Raw genomic sequence first — 19,751 nt, forward strand, 5'->3', positions numbered from 1 at the left:
TACAAGTGAAATATGTTCTTTAATGCGTAAATTATCGTTAATTCATTATTACACAGTCAGATCATGGAATAGTCATCATGGAACAAGTCACTTGGATAGTGATAGACATTATTCTTTAATAAATACTTCAATATTTTTAAGTCAAATGTTACTGAATTAAAGTCCACGTGGGTGTACTACAAGGTTTAATTTTGGGACAACTCTTGTTTTAATTATATGTTAACGATGTAAATTATTTAAACTAGAAAGATTAACTTATACGCAGTTGTGTGAAGTACTTTGTTACAAGTTTTACATTACATGTTATTTTTTCTGCTAAATTTAGATATGTGTGGTGATGTGATTTACCCATCGATTTGCTCTAGTAGGGAAAGCTTGAGGACTACATGAAAAAACTTTAAATGTAAAGTATTGAGCACTTACCAATAAAAACCCCCATTTGTTAAATGATCTATAATTTCTTGGATATAAATGCTTTGATTTAAGCTCGGTTTCCAATACAGAACTGATTAAGAAAAGGAGGAGTCTGCTTTCCGAAACAGTAGTAAACTAGGAACACTGATTAATCAAAAGTAGTTATAGAGTTTATAAAATGTATTTGGTTTGATTTGAAAAACCGTTCCAACTGTGAAAACTAAAACTACTGACTGACTCAAACGACTAATCTTATTTCGCTACTAAAGAAGTAAAAATAAAAAATGTTAATCACAAAATACGTTTATCATTAAGAAATTACTTAAACATTAGTTACATTATTTATCTATTTCAATTATTATAGAAGCATTGAAGAAACTGAAGTGATATTCTCCATAGCTTTCTGAAACCGTTTTCGTTCGATAAATTTTAATAAAATTTAAAATCTTCAAGTTTGTTCTTACAGAAGTAGGCGATCTTGTCAACAGTGTAGGGTCCATCTGGAAATAAATAATTAACGATATTAAATTCGATAACAACAAATTAACTACTACGATCTGCTACTTCTAGGCATAAGGATAGGTAGACTCTTTATCACTTGGTGATTATCAAGTGTGACAGCGATGACACCAAATTATAAGTTAATTAGACAGGCTTAATTATTTCTTATAAATCTCTTATTATATTATTTATGTTTTTTATATATCATATCTTTTATTAGTTCTGTTGGATATTCTGACTAAAAAAAAAAATAACCAAATAAGGCTGAATTTTAAAAGTTGAACTCAAAATTTGAAGATGAACTGTAAACAAAATGTAACTGAGAAATTTGTTCGCGATATTTACGTAATTACGATTCCAAGTAAATTAAATGCAGTAGTGTTTGTACTTAATTACATTGCAATTATTTTAATGATTACGACCAATGCTTCAAGTTTATAATGTATACTTCATTGCTGCGATTTAAAGTATAAAATAAAAAACCTGCGGTAAATTGGATATCCGAACTTATTTTTCAGAATCCACATTGTTAATATCACAACCTCTATCTGTTTTACTCGTAGAATTTTTGGTAATATACATATACAAATATTAAAACCTCTTTGGTGCTTATTAACAAGAGATTTGTCAATGATTGTAATATTTCGACACATAATTGAAATTTTATCGTTGATTTATATATAAAGTAAATGAAATTCTTACCTATTTGGAACCATTGCGTTTTAGGTATGCCAGCTTCTTCTCGAGCGGCTGCTATAGCGGCTCGCATTGCGAAAGGAATCACTATTCCCATACAGGTAGCTGGTTCACCGGTCCCTAAAATAAAACAAAATCGTATCTACAATATTACCATAGCAACTAATTAATTAGTGAGTCAAATTATAAGTATAAGAAGGCTAATTGTTATCTGAATTTCGTAGTAGAAATACTTGCGCAGAATCCAAGCTAGCTTCTTCTGTGAATGTAATCTAAGAGTAATTCAAGAATACAAAGGGATTAGATTGATAGGATGACATATCTCTTTAAAAAAGGAGTAGTATTTTTTAATAAGTACATAATATAAAATAAAAGTAGAATGTGTGTTTGTAATATTAAAATTTACTCAATGCATATGTATGTATATACGGCTGGACCGATTTTGACGGGACTTTCACTGGAAGATAACTGATATAATAAGGAGTAACTTAACTAGGGTACAATTTTTTTTGTTAAAATCAGACGCTTACAAGGTCGCGGGCACAGCTAGTAGAGATATAAAAAGGTAAAATTTCGTAGCACTGGTTAAATAAAAGCTGTAATATGATACTATCGATGTATCAAACACAACACTTGATCGAGTAAAGTTATTCGGTCTTTAAGATAATACAATATATATCTATAGTTAGGAGGATCACTCTCACCTTTGGCGCCAAGAATAACGTCAGTGCTGAAGGAACCTTGTCTAAAGTATATTCTGAAGTCTTGTGGAATGTCTCTCGCTTGGGGCAGCCAGTAATCCCAAGTACGATCGGTAAGCAGTTCCCCGTTGCTTTTGTCGTACACCAATCGTTCCGTTGTCCAGTAACCAACCCCAAAAATAAAAGCACCTTCAACCTTTAAAAAAATGTATTTAGATTAAAATCGTTGGACTGACAACTTAATAATAACATTTTATGTCCCAAAAAGTGTTCATCAAATTATTATAGTATAATAAACGAAAGATAACTGCTGTAGTTGCAGCACTTGAACATGACACTAGAATTACGAATCATACTCCTAAACCGGCAATCAAAACTTCCATGTTCTTCACTGCGTTCTTCACTGCGTATATAATTTCTGCATCATTCATCTTTGAAACAGGAGCACAAGATTATAAAACATTATTGTACACTTAAAAATTGAGAAAAAATTTGAGCCAATATAAGAACTACTGAAATAATATAATATAATCACTAACTTGACCGACATCTAGTTCAGGATTTATACTTCGTCCGACATCTTCTATTAAATCAACTCTTATTATTTCCCATTCACCAGTTAGAACATCTATTTCGACTTCAGCCAACGTTATTCCGTACACATCATACGCTTGAAAATCAGCTGTATTTACAAAACCATTTACTTGTAAATCAATATCACTTTCATATGCCGCTTGTATTAACTCCTCCCAAGTTGGATCATTCAATTTTGATCTAACTGGTTCCAATCTTGCTAGAAGTTGTTCGCAGCATCTTCGAACTCCGATACCAATATTATGAGAGGTGATACTACCACCAGTAAAGCAGCTATTGGGGGCTATCATAGTATCATTGGGCTTGATTATAATTTTTTCAACTGGTATTTTTAGTAAATATGCGCATATCTGAATAGCCTTTGTGTTTATACCTTGACCCATTTCAACTCCTCCATGAGTGATAGCAACAGTGCCATCGTCACGGAAAACTGACATGGTCACATTAAAGTATATAGGACCTACTGGAGACCACCTAAGGAAAGAATATCTTAGGCCACGTTTTTTCCACCTATTTTCGGAATTAAATTGATCCACTGCGACTTTTCTCTCGTCATACTGTGACTCGCTTTTCAAGGTATTTAACATTTCTTGAATAGAGCTGTGTTTTTCACGATCTAAATTTGATAGGCGGACTTCTAATGGGTCTAGATTTAATTCATAAGCTATCTGTTCCATGATATTTTCAGCCATCGCTATATGTTCCACGGACCCTATAATATACAACGAACATTTATTTTATTTAAATTGTAATTATCCTGAATTTAATTGTGCTAAAACTACTTAGTATTCACAAAAAACAACCCAAAATTGTTACAATAGTAGAGTGGTTACAATAATATAATTTTTAAGTAATAATTTTTTGCATCTTAAACTAGATAAATAAACTGTATTTAAAAAAGGAAAAAAATAATAGTCTTACCAGGCGAACGCACCCAACTATTTGAAGGTGTATCGGTTACAGTGTTATACGATTTATGTGTCCAAGCTTGATTTTTGAAAACATTAGAATACAATTCGATGCCAAAATCTACGATAGGTTCGTTATAAATGTAGCCATTATCATCGTACAGATCATGATTTATGTATTGAATTTCTCCTTTCGCGTTTACACCCATCTGTTATAAATATTATATATAGTATATGAGTCGAGATGGCCCAGTGGTTAGAACGCGTGCATCTTAACCGATGATTGCGGGTTCAAACCCAGGCAAGCACCGCTGATTCATGTGCTTAATTTGTCTTTATAATTCATCTTGTGCTCGGCGGTGAAGGGAAACATCGTGAGGAAATCTGCATGTGACAAATTTCATAGAAGTTCTGCCACATTTGTATTCCACCAACCCGCATTGGAACAGCGTGGTGGAATATGTTCCAAACCTTCTCTTCAAAGGACTTCTTCCTTTAGCCCAGCAGTGGGAATTTAAAAATATCAATATTTTTATTACTTTTTGTTTTTAATATCAATATAAACTTCATCAGGACAAATATAAGTTGATGATATTGATGATAATGATCTTGTATATCGTAATGAGTGAAAAAAGGAAAAAAAAAGATGATCCCTAAGCTTCAAGTACCCGATGATCATCGCATCTATTTCAATACAGATAGATTCTCATTGAGGTTATGGAGCGGTCTACAAATAAGCACCTTCCTTCCTTCCTTCACCACGCAAGAAGTCCATAAATGGTGAAACGTTAAGTATATTAAGATTGTCAAAGCTTAAAGTATTTTTTTAAAGAAATACCTCAAAGTTAGAAGCACATGGTGTTCGTTTTCCTATGGCTCTCATGTTATGGGTAAGAGGCTGAATAAATCGGCAAGGTCGATTGAGCTTGAATGCCACAAGACTGCAGGCTCCACATACTTGTGTGGCTCGAGATATTTTGAAACCAAATCCTCCACCGAGACGTCGCACGAAAACGTCAACCCTGAAAGGAAATTGCATATCAAGGCACAAACCACATAATCTACATAAAGAAAAAATAATATCTAGCTCTAAGTAATTGCTTATCTTTTACGCACGCTATGACATTTTATATTCGAAATAATTTTCTAATTTAGGGAGCTTTATGAGCCATTTACTAGATAAACGAGTCAGTGTTTAAGTTAGTAGGATATTTCCTAATGCTAAGCTAAATGCTAAAAAATATATCAAAAAATTAATTTCTAGTCTGGAAAAAACTATTTTCAAGATTATGACTAAAGCCCACAAAAATAAAAAAGTTTGTCAATATACCTGTTCTGTTCCAAATTTAACAGTCTGGAAATAGTGCGTTGTACCGAATCTATAAATTGACTCGAAGGATATACTAGTAATCCTTCTTCAGTGGGAAGTGTAACACACACCAGTGTTTCCATAGGAAAATTGTATTGCCCATAAATGGTATTTGCACCTTTTATTATTTTGAAAACATCAGAACCCACTTTTGTGGCTTCGAACGATCCTGCTAAAGTCACTTTAGCTGAGTCAGTTATGGCTTCACGTATATCAATCTCTGGTGCTTTCACATTAATGTATTTAACTTCAACCATTGTAGCTGCCTTTTCAGCTAACTTTTGAGATTCAGCAACAATAATTCCAATCGGTTGATTAAAGAACTTTACCTCTCCATCGCAAAGTAGTTCTTCATTTTTAGGGTGTACTATACTTATGGGTGGAGTAAAAGTATTTTGACCGGGTATATCAGCAACAGAATAGAAAGCAATGACTCCGTTTTGTCTCTGGAAAGTGGAATAATATTTACAGCTTTAGATACTAAGGTGATAAAATATAATTTATCTGATAAATCTCATCAAATTTTGAATATTACCAAGGCTTTGCTAGCGTCAATGCTGTCTATTTTACCGCGGGCTACTGTAGATAGAACAAATACGGCATATACTTCTCCAGGAAGAGACGGAACGTCTTCTGTATATTTTGTCTCACCTGCACATTGAATCTGGAAAAAAAAATTACATTTATATCGATATTAAAGGGCTAGTTTGCCTGATAAAATTTTCAGATTCATGAAAAAACAGCTCAAGTTTTGAATGATGATGATAATTTTTTGTACTAAGCAGTCTATTTTAAAAAATATTGAAGCGAAATTCTTAGTAACTTACCAATGCATCAAGTTTTGGAAATGGTTTATTCAAAGGCCAAACTGTAGGGTTAGTCGTAAATACTTGTTTGCCATCTGACACCGGCCGTGTTTCGTGTATCTTGATGGCTCCAGAATAATAACGTGATTTCAGTATTTTTTGTGGACATACTGACAGAAGACCCTGAAACCAATAATTATGTGAGTCTATATTTTGGGATAATAAAATGAGGATTAAATTAAAAAATAGAAATTAGCATTTTAACGATCCTCATTTTTTGAATATTGATTTTAATCAGAGACATTTAATAAAATTTTATGAAATAAATATGTTACTAGAAATAAGGATGGTGGCAGTTTACGTTTATTAACCTAAGAATTATTAACGTGAAGTCCTTATTAATAAATACTAATATGAATTAAAAATCATTGCTGTATAAATCTTGACAGCGTGAAATACGTGTCCGAAGTACGTTGTTTTATGTAACACTTTTTGTTAACCTTATTATTTTAAGTATATTTTACTTACATATTTCAAAAGCAAAAACATACCCAATATTTGAAGTCTCACCTTGTAAAACAGGGACAAAGCTATTTGCCGCCTGTACTCAACAGGAGGCGCAGGCAATGCTTCAGTGACAACGAGCTCTGCATTCAATACCTTCAAAGCACCTTGCAATGTTTCATTCCTGAACAAAGCCTTACCACGAAGGTATGCTTCGGTTTTCCAAGCTCTTGTAAATACTTGAGAGAGACCTCCATACACTATCCTACTATCCACGACAACACCAGCTTCATTTAATTTATAGTTAAAGCCAGCATGGACGATTGCATGCGCGCTCTGAGATCTTGGCATTATCTGATAATAAAAAGGATATCACTAAAATAACAGCCTGTAAGTATAGAACAACAACAGCCTGTTGCACTAAAGGACTCCTCTCCCTTTGAGGAGAAGGTTTGGAACATATTCAATCACGATGTTTCAATGCGGGTTGATGGATCAACCCGCATTGAAACATCGTATAAATTCTGCCACATGTGTATTCCAACACATGTGGCAGAATTTATATGAAATTTGACACATGCAGGTTTCCGCACGATGTTTTCCTTCGCCGTCAAGAGCGAAATTAATTATAAACACAAATTAAGCACATGAATAATCGTGGTTCCTGCCTGAGTTTGGACCCGCAAACATGTGTTAAGATGCACGCGTTCTAACCACTGAAAGAGCGACAGACAGACAGACGGACAGAGTTACTTTCAAATTTTTAATATTAGTACTTATAAAAACTTACCTTATATGTGGTAATTTTATGAGAAGCATTTAAAGGCGGTAAGAGAATGTTTAATATGATCTTTCCCGTCATATCTTCTTTAAGAAAATCCTGCATCGTTATTATCTTACTATCATCCGGAGCTGATACTGGAAATATATTTGATATTATTGGCATACAATTAATTTACAATTTGATTGAAATTTGATCAAAATGTCATTATATTCTTGTTTTAATACGCTTATATTTAAGTAGTCCAAACAATAATTAATCACACTACGAATTAGGTAATTAATTATATAGTGCAGTGTAGGTTTTTTATTATCTTCTTTCAATTCAAATATAAATTATACAAACTCAAAATTATAAATAGAATAGAAAGTTTAATATCATTAGTAGATTTCAGCCCAAGTCAAGACCAATATCTATGAAAACGTTAAAATAATCATATTTATATCTCCCCTAATAAATATTAATTTTATTCTATTTGAACAGACAGACAGACGACATCATAGTGTTAGTTAAAGAGCCCATTTGGTTTCGGAACATTCAAAAAATGTACTATTTATTGTGTATAATAGGTAGTATATTATGGTTTTAAATTTAGTAGCATATAATAATATAAGTTATCAAGAACGCTTTTGTTAAATGCATTTATGAATACGAAAACAACGATAGACAATTTAACTGTACGTTTCTCAAACATAATCGCTTTGACTTATATTCTAAAGTTTCGTTGCTCTTGAGAATCAAGCGAACATTTTGAACAGTATTTTCTTATAAAACTTTTACGTAAACAAAAGTAATTATTATCCAACCCCGAAAAGGAGGTCATCTATCCGAAATTTATTATGTTCTTCAATAGATTCATTTTACATTCCATCATTTATAGGCATGTTTAGGACAAACCATCTTTTCACATATTTTAAACTATACTTTAATTGTAAAATGCTTGAAATTTTTTTTTCAATCAAATGCAAAACTTATCAGAAAATACAAAACACATACACCCTGTATGTGTTTTTTGTTGGATTCAGTTGTTTTCTCTTTTTATGAAAATCATTTTTTATTTGACGTTATTTCTCTATGGATTCAAATATAAGGCCTTATTACTCTTTACTGCTATAATAATCTTAAGCAGACTACTTACCAATAGTTAGCTGTGCACCAACCGTTTCGAAGATAAGATAAATGTCTGACGGGAATCCATTACTTTTATTCTTTAACATTAAATTGCCAGCAACAGTTCCCAACTGAAACAAATGTATCAGTAAATTCAAGAGAATTATTTTGATAGAAGCATACTCAACATCTACATGCCATATGATTGCTATTAAAGGCAAGATCGTGCTGGTTGACGATAAAGTTGTCTAAGCCCTTACGGGTGAAAGTAACTAAGTGGCCCTACCACTAGTAAAATAATAGAATCAAAATAAAGGAATACTTACATTTCTAACTGGTATGTGAGCAACTTGCTTAATGTGGTCGTTAAGAACGTTTAAATATTCAAAGTCCTCATGTGTAGACATCGCTGTAAAGAAGTTTATAGCCTCAGTAAGCGTGTTCCCAGCTCCAATAATCAAATTCTGATCGATGCTATACCCTTTTAGTTCTGATACTCCAGATATATCGATCAGTACTTTAGGATATTCCAATATCGGGAATGCGCCTGAAAATTATATTCCTTTTAAACTGTTCGAAAATCTAAAACTTACATTTTAGCCAAATACATTTGTTTTGAATCGTCATTTGACAAAAAAATACTATGCAATATTATTCTGCTATCGAAATGGACTGTAGATTCTACTTAGAATAACTGATATGGTAACTAGAAATATTATATTCTGTACTTCTTTGAGATTTTCTTTACCTTTTCCTGTATTGCCAGCTACTAACATGTAGGATTGATCGCCACTTGCACGCCATATAGCAAATATATCCTTTATTGTCTCAACTCTGTACCAGTATCTGTCATCACATAATTTAATTGATTTTATTCCATTCACATCATGCATATCACTGTCAGAAACAAAACACCAATCGCTGTCTTCGCAATTTCTTTTCAAACAGATTTCACCAGTTTTGTCGCAGAGTTTTAAGTCTTCAATATCTGGTAGAATATGTGGATCGGGTGCATCTGAGGCGAATTTCTTAAAGGCTTCTAGGATTGGTCGATATCCTGTACATCTGCAGATGTTGCTACCGAAAGACTGTTCAATTTCAAGCATTGTCATTTGTTTTGTTTTCAAAAGACTGAAACATGATTATCAAATTTTTCTTTCTTATAAAATCTTTGTTGAACGTGATATTTAAAATAATGTCACACATAAGCAAGACAAGATTTTCAAAAGTAACAACATTTAGGGCTTAAAAAGCGCTCTACACGAACGAACAAAGAATGAAAAGCATGGAAGCATACTAAAAATACACATATATTATGCGTAAGCATAGTATTAGCAATACAGTTTAGACGATTATGATATATTTATCGTCAAATGTTTTGGGTATCGTTTGAAATATGCATAAGATTAAGATCTTTTTAAATAGACGGAGAGGCACAGATGATTTTATCATAAACTAAAAGTGATGCTTTATTAAGTATTCTAATAAAACAAGTTTTGATACATACAAATTTTGATCATAGATGTATACTATTAAATAAAATAATCATCAAATTTATTTTTAAGCATATTTCTTGTATCTTGTAGTTAGTTAGTACCTGTACATCGCCATTACCCATCCCGGGGAGCAGTAGCCACATTGACTTCCATTTTGTTCAGCAAGGGTTTTCTGCAGCGGGTGGTAGCCTTCGAGGCGATTGCCAATTTTCTCTATCGTCGTGATATCCCAGTCTTGACATGACGTCACTGACACCATGCACTATATTTTTGAATAATAATTACAATCACTAATTAATGTACTGACTAAACTTAATTGTTAAGCAAAGCATCATCTATTCACTAAGACAACATTGCATCACAGAAACGATTTCGTATTAAACCATAATTAAATTAAGATTGATTTAACATTTTACCAATATGTATATATGTATAATTTAGAAGAGCGTGTATTAGTGATAGTGTTATAATAGTAACTCACCGAATTAACACCTTGTGGAACTTCCCCATGGCCCTTCGTAGCAGTAACAATACAAGCTCCGCATCCGCCTTCCAAACACATGTACTTGGTGCCGCGGAGTTCTAATATATTACGAAGATAGTCCAGGAGAGTGGTGGTGGAGCTTACCTCGGATCCCACTAAAAACAGTCAAACAAATAAATCCAAAAGAAGCAAAGTCTGGTTCTTCTCATGGCTCCCACAGATAGCAGCGATAAGGCTTCATTCTCATCGAGCTATATAGAAGACAAATATTTTATGTCAGATATATTAAAAACTAATTGTTCAAAACAATGTTTGTTCATTGGATCTGTCTGTATCTTCTTTCTTGTTACAAGCCACTTGACGGATTTTGAGGCAAAATCAAAATAAACTTTATTCAAGTGGGCTTTTACAAGCACTTTTGAATCGTCAATTAACAATTAAGTGAAGCTACCACCGGTTCGGAAAGTAGATTCTAGCGAGAAGAACCGGCGAAGATTTATTGAAAAAACTATTATAGTTAGTAGTTTGCGTTTAGGAAATACATAAAAATAATGTAGGTCGCACTCATTCATTAAATATGATATAACTACAGCCACAAGGGACAAATCATCTTCATCTTCATCAAGGAATGGTTAATATTTCTTACAGTGCCATTGTCTGTGGGTGGTGGTACCACTTACCATCAGGTAGCCCATTTGCTCGTCCGTCAAATTATATAATATAAAAATCGTATCATCAACAGACAGATTTTTAGCCACTTGTTTATTAAAAAAAGATAGAAAGCAGTTTGAGCAAATATCTAAATTTAAATAAGAAAAAGGTATTGAAAAATTTTGATTCGGCTCTAGAGATAAATGACGTATCTTAAGACAGTGTTCTTTGGCCGTTCTTATTCATACTCAATAAACTCTAATATCAGCAAATAAAATGCATTTATATTTGCTGTAAACATAAAAAAACAATTCGCAGATGATGTCACTTTCATTATATCATAAATTAATTATACCATGTTCTACTACAAGGATATGCCATTTATAAAATTTAAACTAAAACTACGTAACCGTTACGTCGACAAGTGTTCTAATTAGTCAAAGAATTTCTTGACATAGATATATGAAAACTTATGTATTATTATTATGTTATTGATGTTATAAATTTTTATCTGAAACAGCTAATTGAATTTAGACTTATCTGACGTATTTATGATTGGATTTATACATTTTTGGACTTCTTGATATGATAAATTTGATGTGATTACTGATGTTAGTTTAAAATTATTGAAATTATATTTACATATTTTATTGTTGATGACTAAACATGTCTATGCTTAAAAAAAAATATTTAAAATGTAAATCATGTATAAGTCCATTAAATTTAACGCAAATAAATACTAATTATTTATATACGTCTTATTGTACAATCTTATATACTTTAAAAATTATTTCTCCATTTCGTAATCTCAGTTCTCAAGCCATGATTCCGCTAATTGTTTTTTCAATACTCTTTACTTGAGATATTCGTATTTAAGGTCATTTGAAGAATAATCGGTCAATTTTTTTGCACCTATTTTATTAGGAGAAAGTTCAAATAGACTTTTAATGAGTGCTCACACCAACTGGGTTCATAACTTGACCAGTAGGGAGTAAGTTGACTTGTCTTTATTTACAATACTTTGCGATAGAAATATCATCGAAAATTATATCGTATAGATTTCTATTACACATATTCTATGAACTTCAACGAGCCCTTTCCTCGAATACGACCTATCATATCCAGCAAGGAACAAATTAGGAGAATTTTAATAAGCTGTTGCCGTTTGTTTTATGCTGCTAGGTAGTGTGCTGTTACATATTATTTGTATTATTAGATAGAGTTTCCAGTATATGCCAATAAAACTGAAATATTTTACAGTATTTATAATGACATAATTAAATATTATATAATTTATTTTACAACTCAATATTTTCCGCCATCATCTTTTGATAGTACTTAAATACTCCGTCCAGCCGATACCAATTGCCCTAATTATATAACCAGTGAAAACTGCTTGTTTGTCAGCACAGATGTTTACTGTTACCAATTGCACTGTTTGTATGTTACCAATTGCGTGGACTTGGTTCATTGGAGTCGAGTCTACAAAAGCCTCTATTGATCCTACAGTGGGGACTTGTTGTGTCCATCGGATGACAGATATTACGCAAGATTAGTTTCCTTACTTAAAATTGGTGATTTGGGTTGTTTCAATGATGATTTCTAATAGAGAATTAGAGGAAAGTAAGTATTTTATAATTTAAATAACCTTTTAATCAGTCTGAGGTCACAGTTTTCCAAATGTCACACTCATGATAAGTTTTATCACACTTAATGATAATGTTTATCTACTTTTTATCAATGATATTAAGGAGTTATTTAAAAGTTTTAGCATAAATGTATTTTAAATATTTATTCTTCAATTGTATATTCTATCAATTATATCAAAAGATACAGTCATAGAGCGAGTTAGACGCAAACACATTAAACATGCACATTGCACACGTTCACACGTATCACACACAAAGATAATTCATCATCATCATCATCATCATGTCAGCCGTAAGACGTCCACTGCTGAACATAGGCCTCTCCCAATGATTTCCACCTTGACCGGTGAGTAGTGGCCTGCATCCAGCGATACCCCGCGGACTAGACCAGATCGTCGGTCCATCTCTCGGGGGGAAAGATAATTAATAGATTTTTATTAAAATTTAAAAGATATGTCAAATATAAGTTCAAATGCTGCAATGGTCGATTTTAAAATTTCTAACCTATGACATACTCTTCAGAAACAAATATATATTATATTTATAAATATAGAAATACTTAACCTACGTAAATGAAAAAATGAGTTTTTATATATGTTATGTATATTCACAGTAACATTGATCACTTTAATAAAATCAGTGATAATCATTTTTTATGCACTAGGGGTAAGGATAAGCTTATAACGCCATGTTTCCGACTCCGCAAAGTCAATAAATTTTTCTTGAGGCAAGGTATCCGTTTATATAATAAAATTCCGCAGACATTTTTAACTTTGCCGTTTCGTAAATTCAAATGGTTTATAAAAAATACATTGGTAAAAAAGGCGTATTACTCGATACAAGATTTTGTAGATGATAAAAAAGCGTGGAATTAATACCTGTTGACTTCCAGGCAGGATATATTACTTTAAATAATTATATTAACTAGCATGACTTTGTAATAATCCAAGTCTATGCTCCAACTGCCACATCTTCGATAGAAGACATAGAAAAGATGTACTCTGACTTAGATATTGCAATGAGCAAATGCACACACAACATAATGCTTATGGGAGATATGAACGCAAAAATTGGTTATCCTAAGAAAAACGAACAATTAGTTATGGGTGACTATGGTTACGGTAAAAGAAATAAAAGAGGAGAGATGTTTATAGATTTTTGTCTACAATATAAATTAAAAATTGCCAATACTATGTTCAAAAAACCGGAGAAACTAAGGTGGACCTGGATGTCACCAAATGGAAAATCAAAGAACGAAATAGACTTTATTGCAACAAATCATCCCAAATATGTGCAGAATCTAGAAGTGTTAAGTAAACTAAAACATCCGAGTGACCATAGATTGGTAAGAATAACTATTGCTATGGAAGCCAAAAAGAAAACACGAAGATCATATAAAAATTTAACAAAACCAATAATAGAAAAAGCCCATACGAAGCTCCCCATTGTCACATTTTCCGACTGTGAAGAAAACATACAAAAACTTAGCGAAAAAATAGAAAAAATGTTATCAAGTACCTTAACCAAAAATGATACGAATAACAAAAGAAAAAATATAATAACGCCAGAAATTGAAGAACTCAAGAAACAAAAATATGAACTAAAACATAAGAAAAATAAAACAAAAGAAGACAAAATAAAACTAAGCAAATTATATAGAGTAATACATAAAAAAATAAAGCAAAACATCAGGAACTATAGATTAAATACGATGAGTAAATATATAGAAGAAACAGGAGGTGTAAGAAAAGCCTACAGAAAAATAGACAACACCAAACAGCTATTGACACAGCTCACAGATACCTCAGGAAACGTAGTCACAAATAGAGGTGACTTAATGAAACTAGCCACCAAATTCTACCAGGATTTGTATACAGACGACGGAAAGACCAAACTAACACTATTAAATACCACTCACGTCAAAGACTCAGTTGCACCTTTCATAGAGAGTGAAGTAGAGTTATCCATAAAACTGCTAAAGGGTGGAAAAAGCCCAGGACCCGATGGGGTCACAAATGAAATGATGAAAGCTAGCAAGGATTACCTTATTAAACCACTTACAAAGCTATTTAATCTTATTCTAGTCAAGAAAGAATTGCCAGAATCTTGGACACTTTCAGAGATAGCACTCATATATAAAAAGGGAGATCCAAAATTAGTCACAAACTATAGACCCATTAGTTTAATTTCTTGTCTCTACAAAGTATTCGCATCGACTCTACTAAGACGGATAACTAAATCAATAGATGAAAATCAACCAATTGAACAAGCAGGGTTTATGAAAAATTATTCAGCTGTTGACCACATACATACTTTAAAAATAATCATCGAAAAATACACGGAACACAATCTTCCCATATACATCGCTTTTATTGACTATTCAAAAGCATTCGATTCTATCTCGCACAACTCTATTTGGCAAGCACTTACCAATCAAGGCATCGAACATGACTATATAGATTTAATAAAAACAATATACTCAAAAAGCAGGACTAGAATACGACTAGAGAGAAAAGGACCAACATTCCAAATAGAGCGAGGCGTAAGACAAGGTGACCCTCTATCGCCAAAGCTATTTATTGCAGTATTGGAATCGATATTTCAAAATTTAGAGTGGGAAGACATTGGTATCAATATTAATGGCATATACTTATCACACTTGAGATTTGCCGACGACATTGTCCTCCTCTCTGAAAGTCCGGAAGAACTGCAATATATGCTGACCTCTCTCAGTCATTATAGCGAAGCTGTTGGATTATTAGTTAATAGAGATAAGACAAAGATAATGACAAACAGTTATAAAAAACAAGTTTCGATATCGTCAGTACCGATAGAATACGTAGAGGAATATGTATATCTTGGCCATGTAATTTCATTCAGATCATGCACAGAGAAAGAAATAGAACGAAGAATAAAAATCACATGGAACAAATACTGGTCCATGAAGGAAGTATTTAAAGGAAATATACCAACAAAACTCAAAACTAAAGCCATGAACATATGCTTACTGCCCTGTCTCACATACGCATGCCAAACCTGGCCGCTCAAAAAATCTTATCTAAATAAAATCAAGAGATGCCAAAGGAGCATAGAAAGAAGTTACATGGGTATAAAGTTAAAAGATAAGATAAGAAGCTCATATATCAGGAAAAAGACCAAGGCTAAAGATGCAGTCAAACAAATATTGAAACTTAAGTGGAAATGGGCCGGCCATATTCAAAGAACAACAGACGGAAGATGGTCGAAAACTGTGACAAATTGGTCCCCGATTTACAAAAAGAGAAAACAAGGCAGACCATTCAAAAGATGGAGTGATGATATTGCAGATGTAGCGGGAGCGCATTGGACGAGAGTGGCGAGGGACAGAGATAGCTGGCAACATTTGGAGGAGGCTTTTACCGCAACAGGCGGCCCTTACATAGAATAGAAAATATACATAGAGGACAAAATAGAATAAATAAATAAACATACTAATATATTTAAATAATAAAAAAAAGACAACATACTAAAATACTAACACATAAACGATGACAATGTTATATACAACTAATAAGGGAAATAAAGCTTTATTATTATTATTATTATTAGCATGACTTTGTATTTTTTAAACGTTGAAAAAGAGTAACTGCTGAGCTACTTTCCGAACCGGTGGTAACTTCACTTAATTGTTAATTGACGATTCAAAAGTGCTTGTAAAAGCCCACTTGAATAAAGTTTATTTTGATTTTGATTTTGATATTATGTTCCGCTTAAACCTCAGGGTCTGGGTACTTAATGAGTCTATTTTCCTCAGACAACATTTTATTGATTTGGTACTACAAAATATTTTATTTTAAATTTTTATCATGATATTTACAAAATGAAGCACTACCAAAAACTACTACTGAAATAAAAACCATAAACATTTTAAATAACAATATACAGCTACTTATAAATATATAAACTTCTTGCTTAAGTTTTTGGTCAGAACCGTTGACTTATACGTTGTACTACAGCTGATGTTCGGTAACGAGATTTTATGCACTAAGTTACGGTCAGTTGACCACAACTCATTAGTCGACTGCGAGTGACTGAGGGGACCTGACATTAGTTGATAGCACTCATTTGTTTTCTTAATAAATTCGGACATTTTTGTTAGATGGTCACAAAGATATAAATAAATATTGGACAACATCACATACATTACTCCGATCCCAATGTAAGCACTTGTGTTATGGAAAATCAGATGTAACAACGGTACCACAAACAGCCAGACCCAAGATAACAAAGTAAACATAGTACTACTTTTATATCGACTCGGCCGGGAATCGAACTCCTGAGCTCAGAGTACGTACGTACGTACCCATGAACCAGTGTACGTACTACTCAACTCCGGAAGTCATCATAAATAGGCATTATTTTATACTTTTACACTTGTTTACATGATTTAATCATTATTTATAGTTAGTATCTAATTGATTTCGTATTATCTTGTAAACAAATTATTTCACGAGAATTACATGCATGACAGCCGTCTTAATTTACCATTTCGTTTACTCTGTAATAGATTTACCCACGTAGAAGTAGTACATCCGATATACTGACATGGATATTAACTTGAAATAGATATGCCAATACCGGTAAAGATAAAAAATACGTATATTCTGACATATGACTATTTTTACAAAAATGCCGATAATCATTCTTTGGTGCTGTAAACGGTTAAATTATTGAATGATGTAAAAGCCTTTCGTGGACACAAATTTTGTCAAGTAAATATTAAACTGTATTTAGATTTATATGAATATTTATTTATTTTATATGTATTGACAATATAATTTATAAATTGTTATATTATTTGTATATTCTATATTTATATTTATTTCATAGTTTTAATTATAGACTCATATTATTTTATTTATTAGTACAGCACCACCCACCTTATATTCTATGACCTATCCTACACCGTGGTTGCCTGGAAGAGATCGCTATGTAGCGATAAGGTCGCCAAAATTGTACGCCTGTTCTATCAAGGCCAAATTTATGTTATGTTTGTTTTTACTTTTCAGTGTGGTGTACAAGAAATCATAAATAAAAAAAAAAAAAAATTGATTTTTCTTCTTGGTTCTAACCTAAATCTGTCGCGTTGATTATATGTTGTTATAATTGTAATTTCACTTTAATACTCTCAGAGACAAACAGAAAAGGATAAAAACGATTCTGCCGCATCAGCGCGACCAGATCGTGATCAGATAATCTCCTTTCATGGTGGTTTTTTTTAATTTTGAACGGGTTGTCTAGTTGGATACGTATAAGATAGTTTAACAAACTAAGACCATTATCAACTGCTAGATTTTAAGCTCTAGACATAACGGTGTGTAGTAGAGGGGAAGCAAATGGGTTATAAAACTTAAATTCTATAACAGTATCTAAATCTACTGAGATTGAAATCTTTTGAAACATTTCGAGCATTTATTGTTTTTAATAAGACGGGCCAAATTGAGTTGTATTATAAACGCAGCGTCGTTACTTAAAACATTATACGATAACGTTTTATTGTATTATAGATAGAATGGTTTAACCGTTAACAATGTATATGATGTGAGGGAGAAATATAATATAGTAGTAACGAGTAGTAGATATATTAGTAACGACTTGCCCCGGCTTTGCACTGGTGCAAGTTACTAATAGAGAAAATGAGAATTTTAATCGTTTATAATTAGTTTCTATAAGTATCTCGTTTGGTGGCGAATGATTATTTTTAGCTGCATATTACTGGAAAACTATGATATTTTTTTTACTTAAAGTGTTCATTAGCCTGTTCTTTTATAATTTTAATATTGACCAGATGACTCCAGTAATTAATATGTTTATCAAAATAAGGAACTGAGAAAGGAGAAACTGTATTCTGAACCGGTGGCAGCATTGCTTGTTGCTTACTTGAATAAAAATCATATTAATATTGATTTAAATAAATGAGTTTTGTCTTCAAAAACAATTAATCTCTTTTATTATTTATTGACTTTTTTTAAAGACATTTTTATACATTGTTTTGGTATATATAGGTTTAGCCGGTATTAACCACGTTGTAGTTCAGGTATTTTTTACATTACGAAATATTATACATACACTCAATATTAAAATCAGTAGCCGCGCATACTGTGGAGCTGAGTGGTCATATTAATAATGATAAAAAAGGCTCCACTAAATTTTAGAATCTGACGCTATTCCTAAAAACTTACATCAAGGCAGGCTACATCAAGATCACAACCATTAAGTGATTTTTATAATTATTCCTCCCAAGATTTAGTAAAGTAAACTACACATTTTGTTGTTCGAGCATTCAAAACTCAATTTTAATGTAATCGTGCATCTGTGATGCATCGTTTGGCATTTTTTTTCCTCCCGACCTTAAAAATCAGCAAAGTATCGTCAACAAACAACATTGTAACAGAAATACCTTTAACATACAGAGAAAGATCATTTATATACACTAGAAATAACAAAAGAGCCAAAATTGTACCTTGTAGAACACCCAATTGAATGTAGATCCAGAAGACTATCTAATTGAAAACTTTACAGACCCTATTATCCTATCATATATATATGAGTAAATTAAAATACTGTATAACAAACGTGTTATTTTAAAATATTACTAAGAAACGTTGCCCTATTTTCCTTAAAATTTGCTCTAATCCCAATTTAATCGCTTCCAAAAAGTTCACGGAAAATAAATCACTCTTAATTTATTTGTATATTAATAAAAATTCTAAATATAAATTCAGGTGGGCGCTACGCACACGAAGAATATTACTCATAAAATTAAAAAAACGAATCCTGTTAACATTTTCAATAATAGCATTTATAAAATTATTGGTATATCTATTGCATTACATCTTGATACTTGAAAACGTATTTTGTAAAACGATATTTAAATTCCATACCCGAACACTGGATTCCATTTACTTGAAACTTTATTGGGTCCATGACGATGGACTGAATAAGTTTCTTTCAAATCGAAGTCGTCAATCACCTCACAACAACGAAAAAAAAGTGCAGTAATAAAAAAAAAAATCGAACAGTGAAGTAATTAATATTTTATCAAATA

At 32.2% G+C, this 19,751-nt stretch overlaps 1 protein-coding gene across 1 annotated transcript; it reads right to left on the reverse strand.

Moving 5' to 3' along the window:
- Nucleotides 1-701: 701 nt before the first annotated feature.
- LOC124535836 (xanthine dehydrogenase-like) lies at nt 702-19,697 on the reverse strand. Its single transcript, XM_047112213.1, has 17 exons — nt 19,588-19,697; nt 10,362-10,519; nt 9,982-10,142; nt 9,133-9,515; nt 8,711-8,931; nt 8,413-8,515; nt 7,284-7,411; nt 6,560-6,847; nt 6,011-6,172; nt 5,719-5,847; nt 5,145-5,629; nt 4,653-4,836; nt 3,828-4,023; nt 2,852-3,618; nt 2,316-2,508; nt 1,618-1,731; nt 702-914 (listed from the first exon to the last, which is right to left on the reverse strand). Exons 1-17 carry the CDS (start codon nt 19,628-19,630, stop codon nt 844-846), a joined length of 3,786 nt encoding a protein of 1,261 aa, XP_046968169.1. The 5' UTR covers nt 19,631-19,697; the 3' UTR covers nt 702-843.
- Between the last annotated feature and the right edge of the window lie 54 nt (nt 19,698-19,751).

This window comes from Vanessa cardui, chromosome 15, assembly GCF_905220365.1.
Source record: "Vanessa cardui chromosome 15, ilVanCard2.1, whole genome shotgun sequence".
Taxonomy (NCBI): domain Eukaryota; kingdom Metazoa; phylum Arthropoda; class Insecta; order Lepidoptera; family Nymphalidae; genus Vanessa; species Vanessa cardui.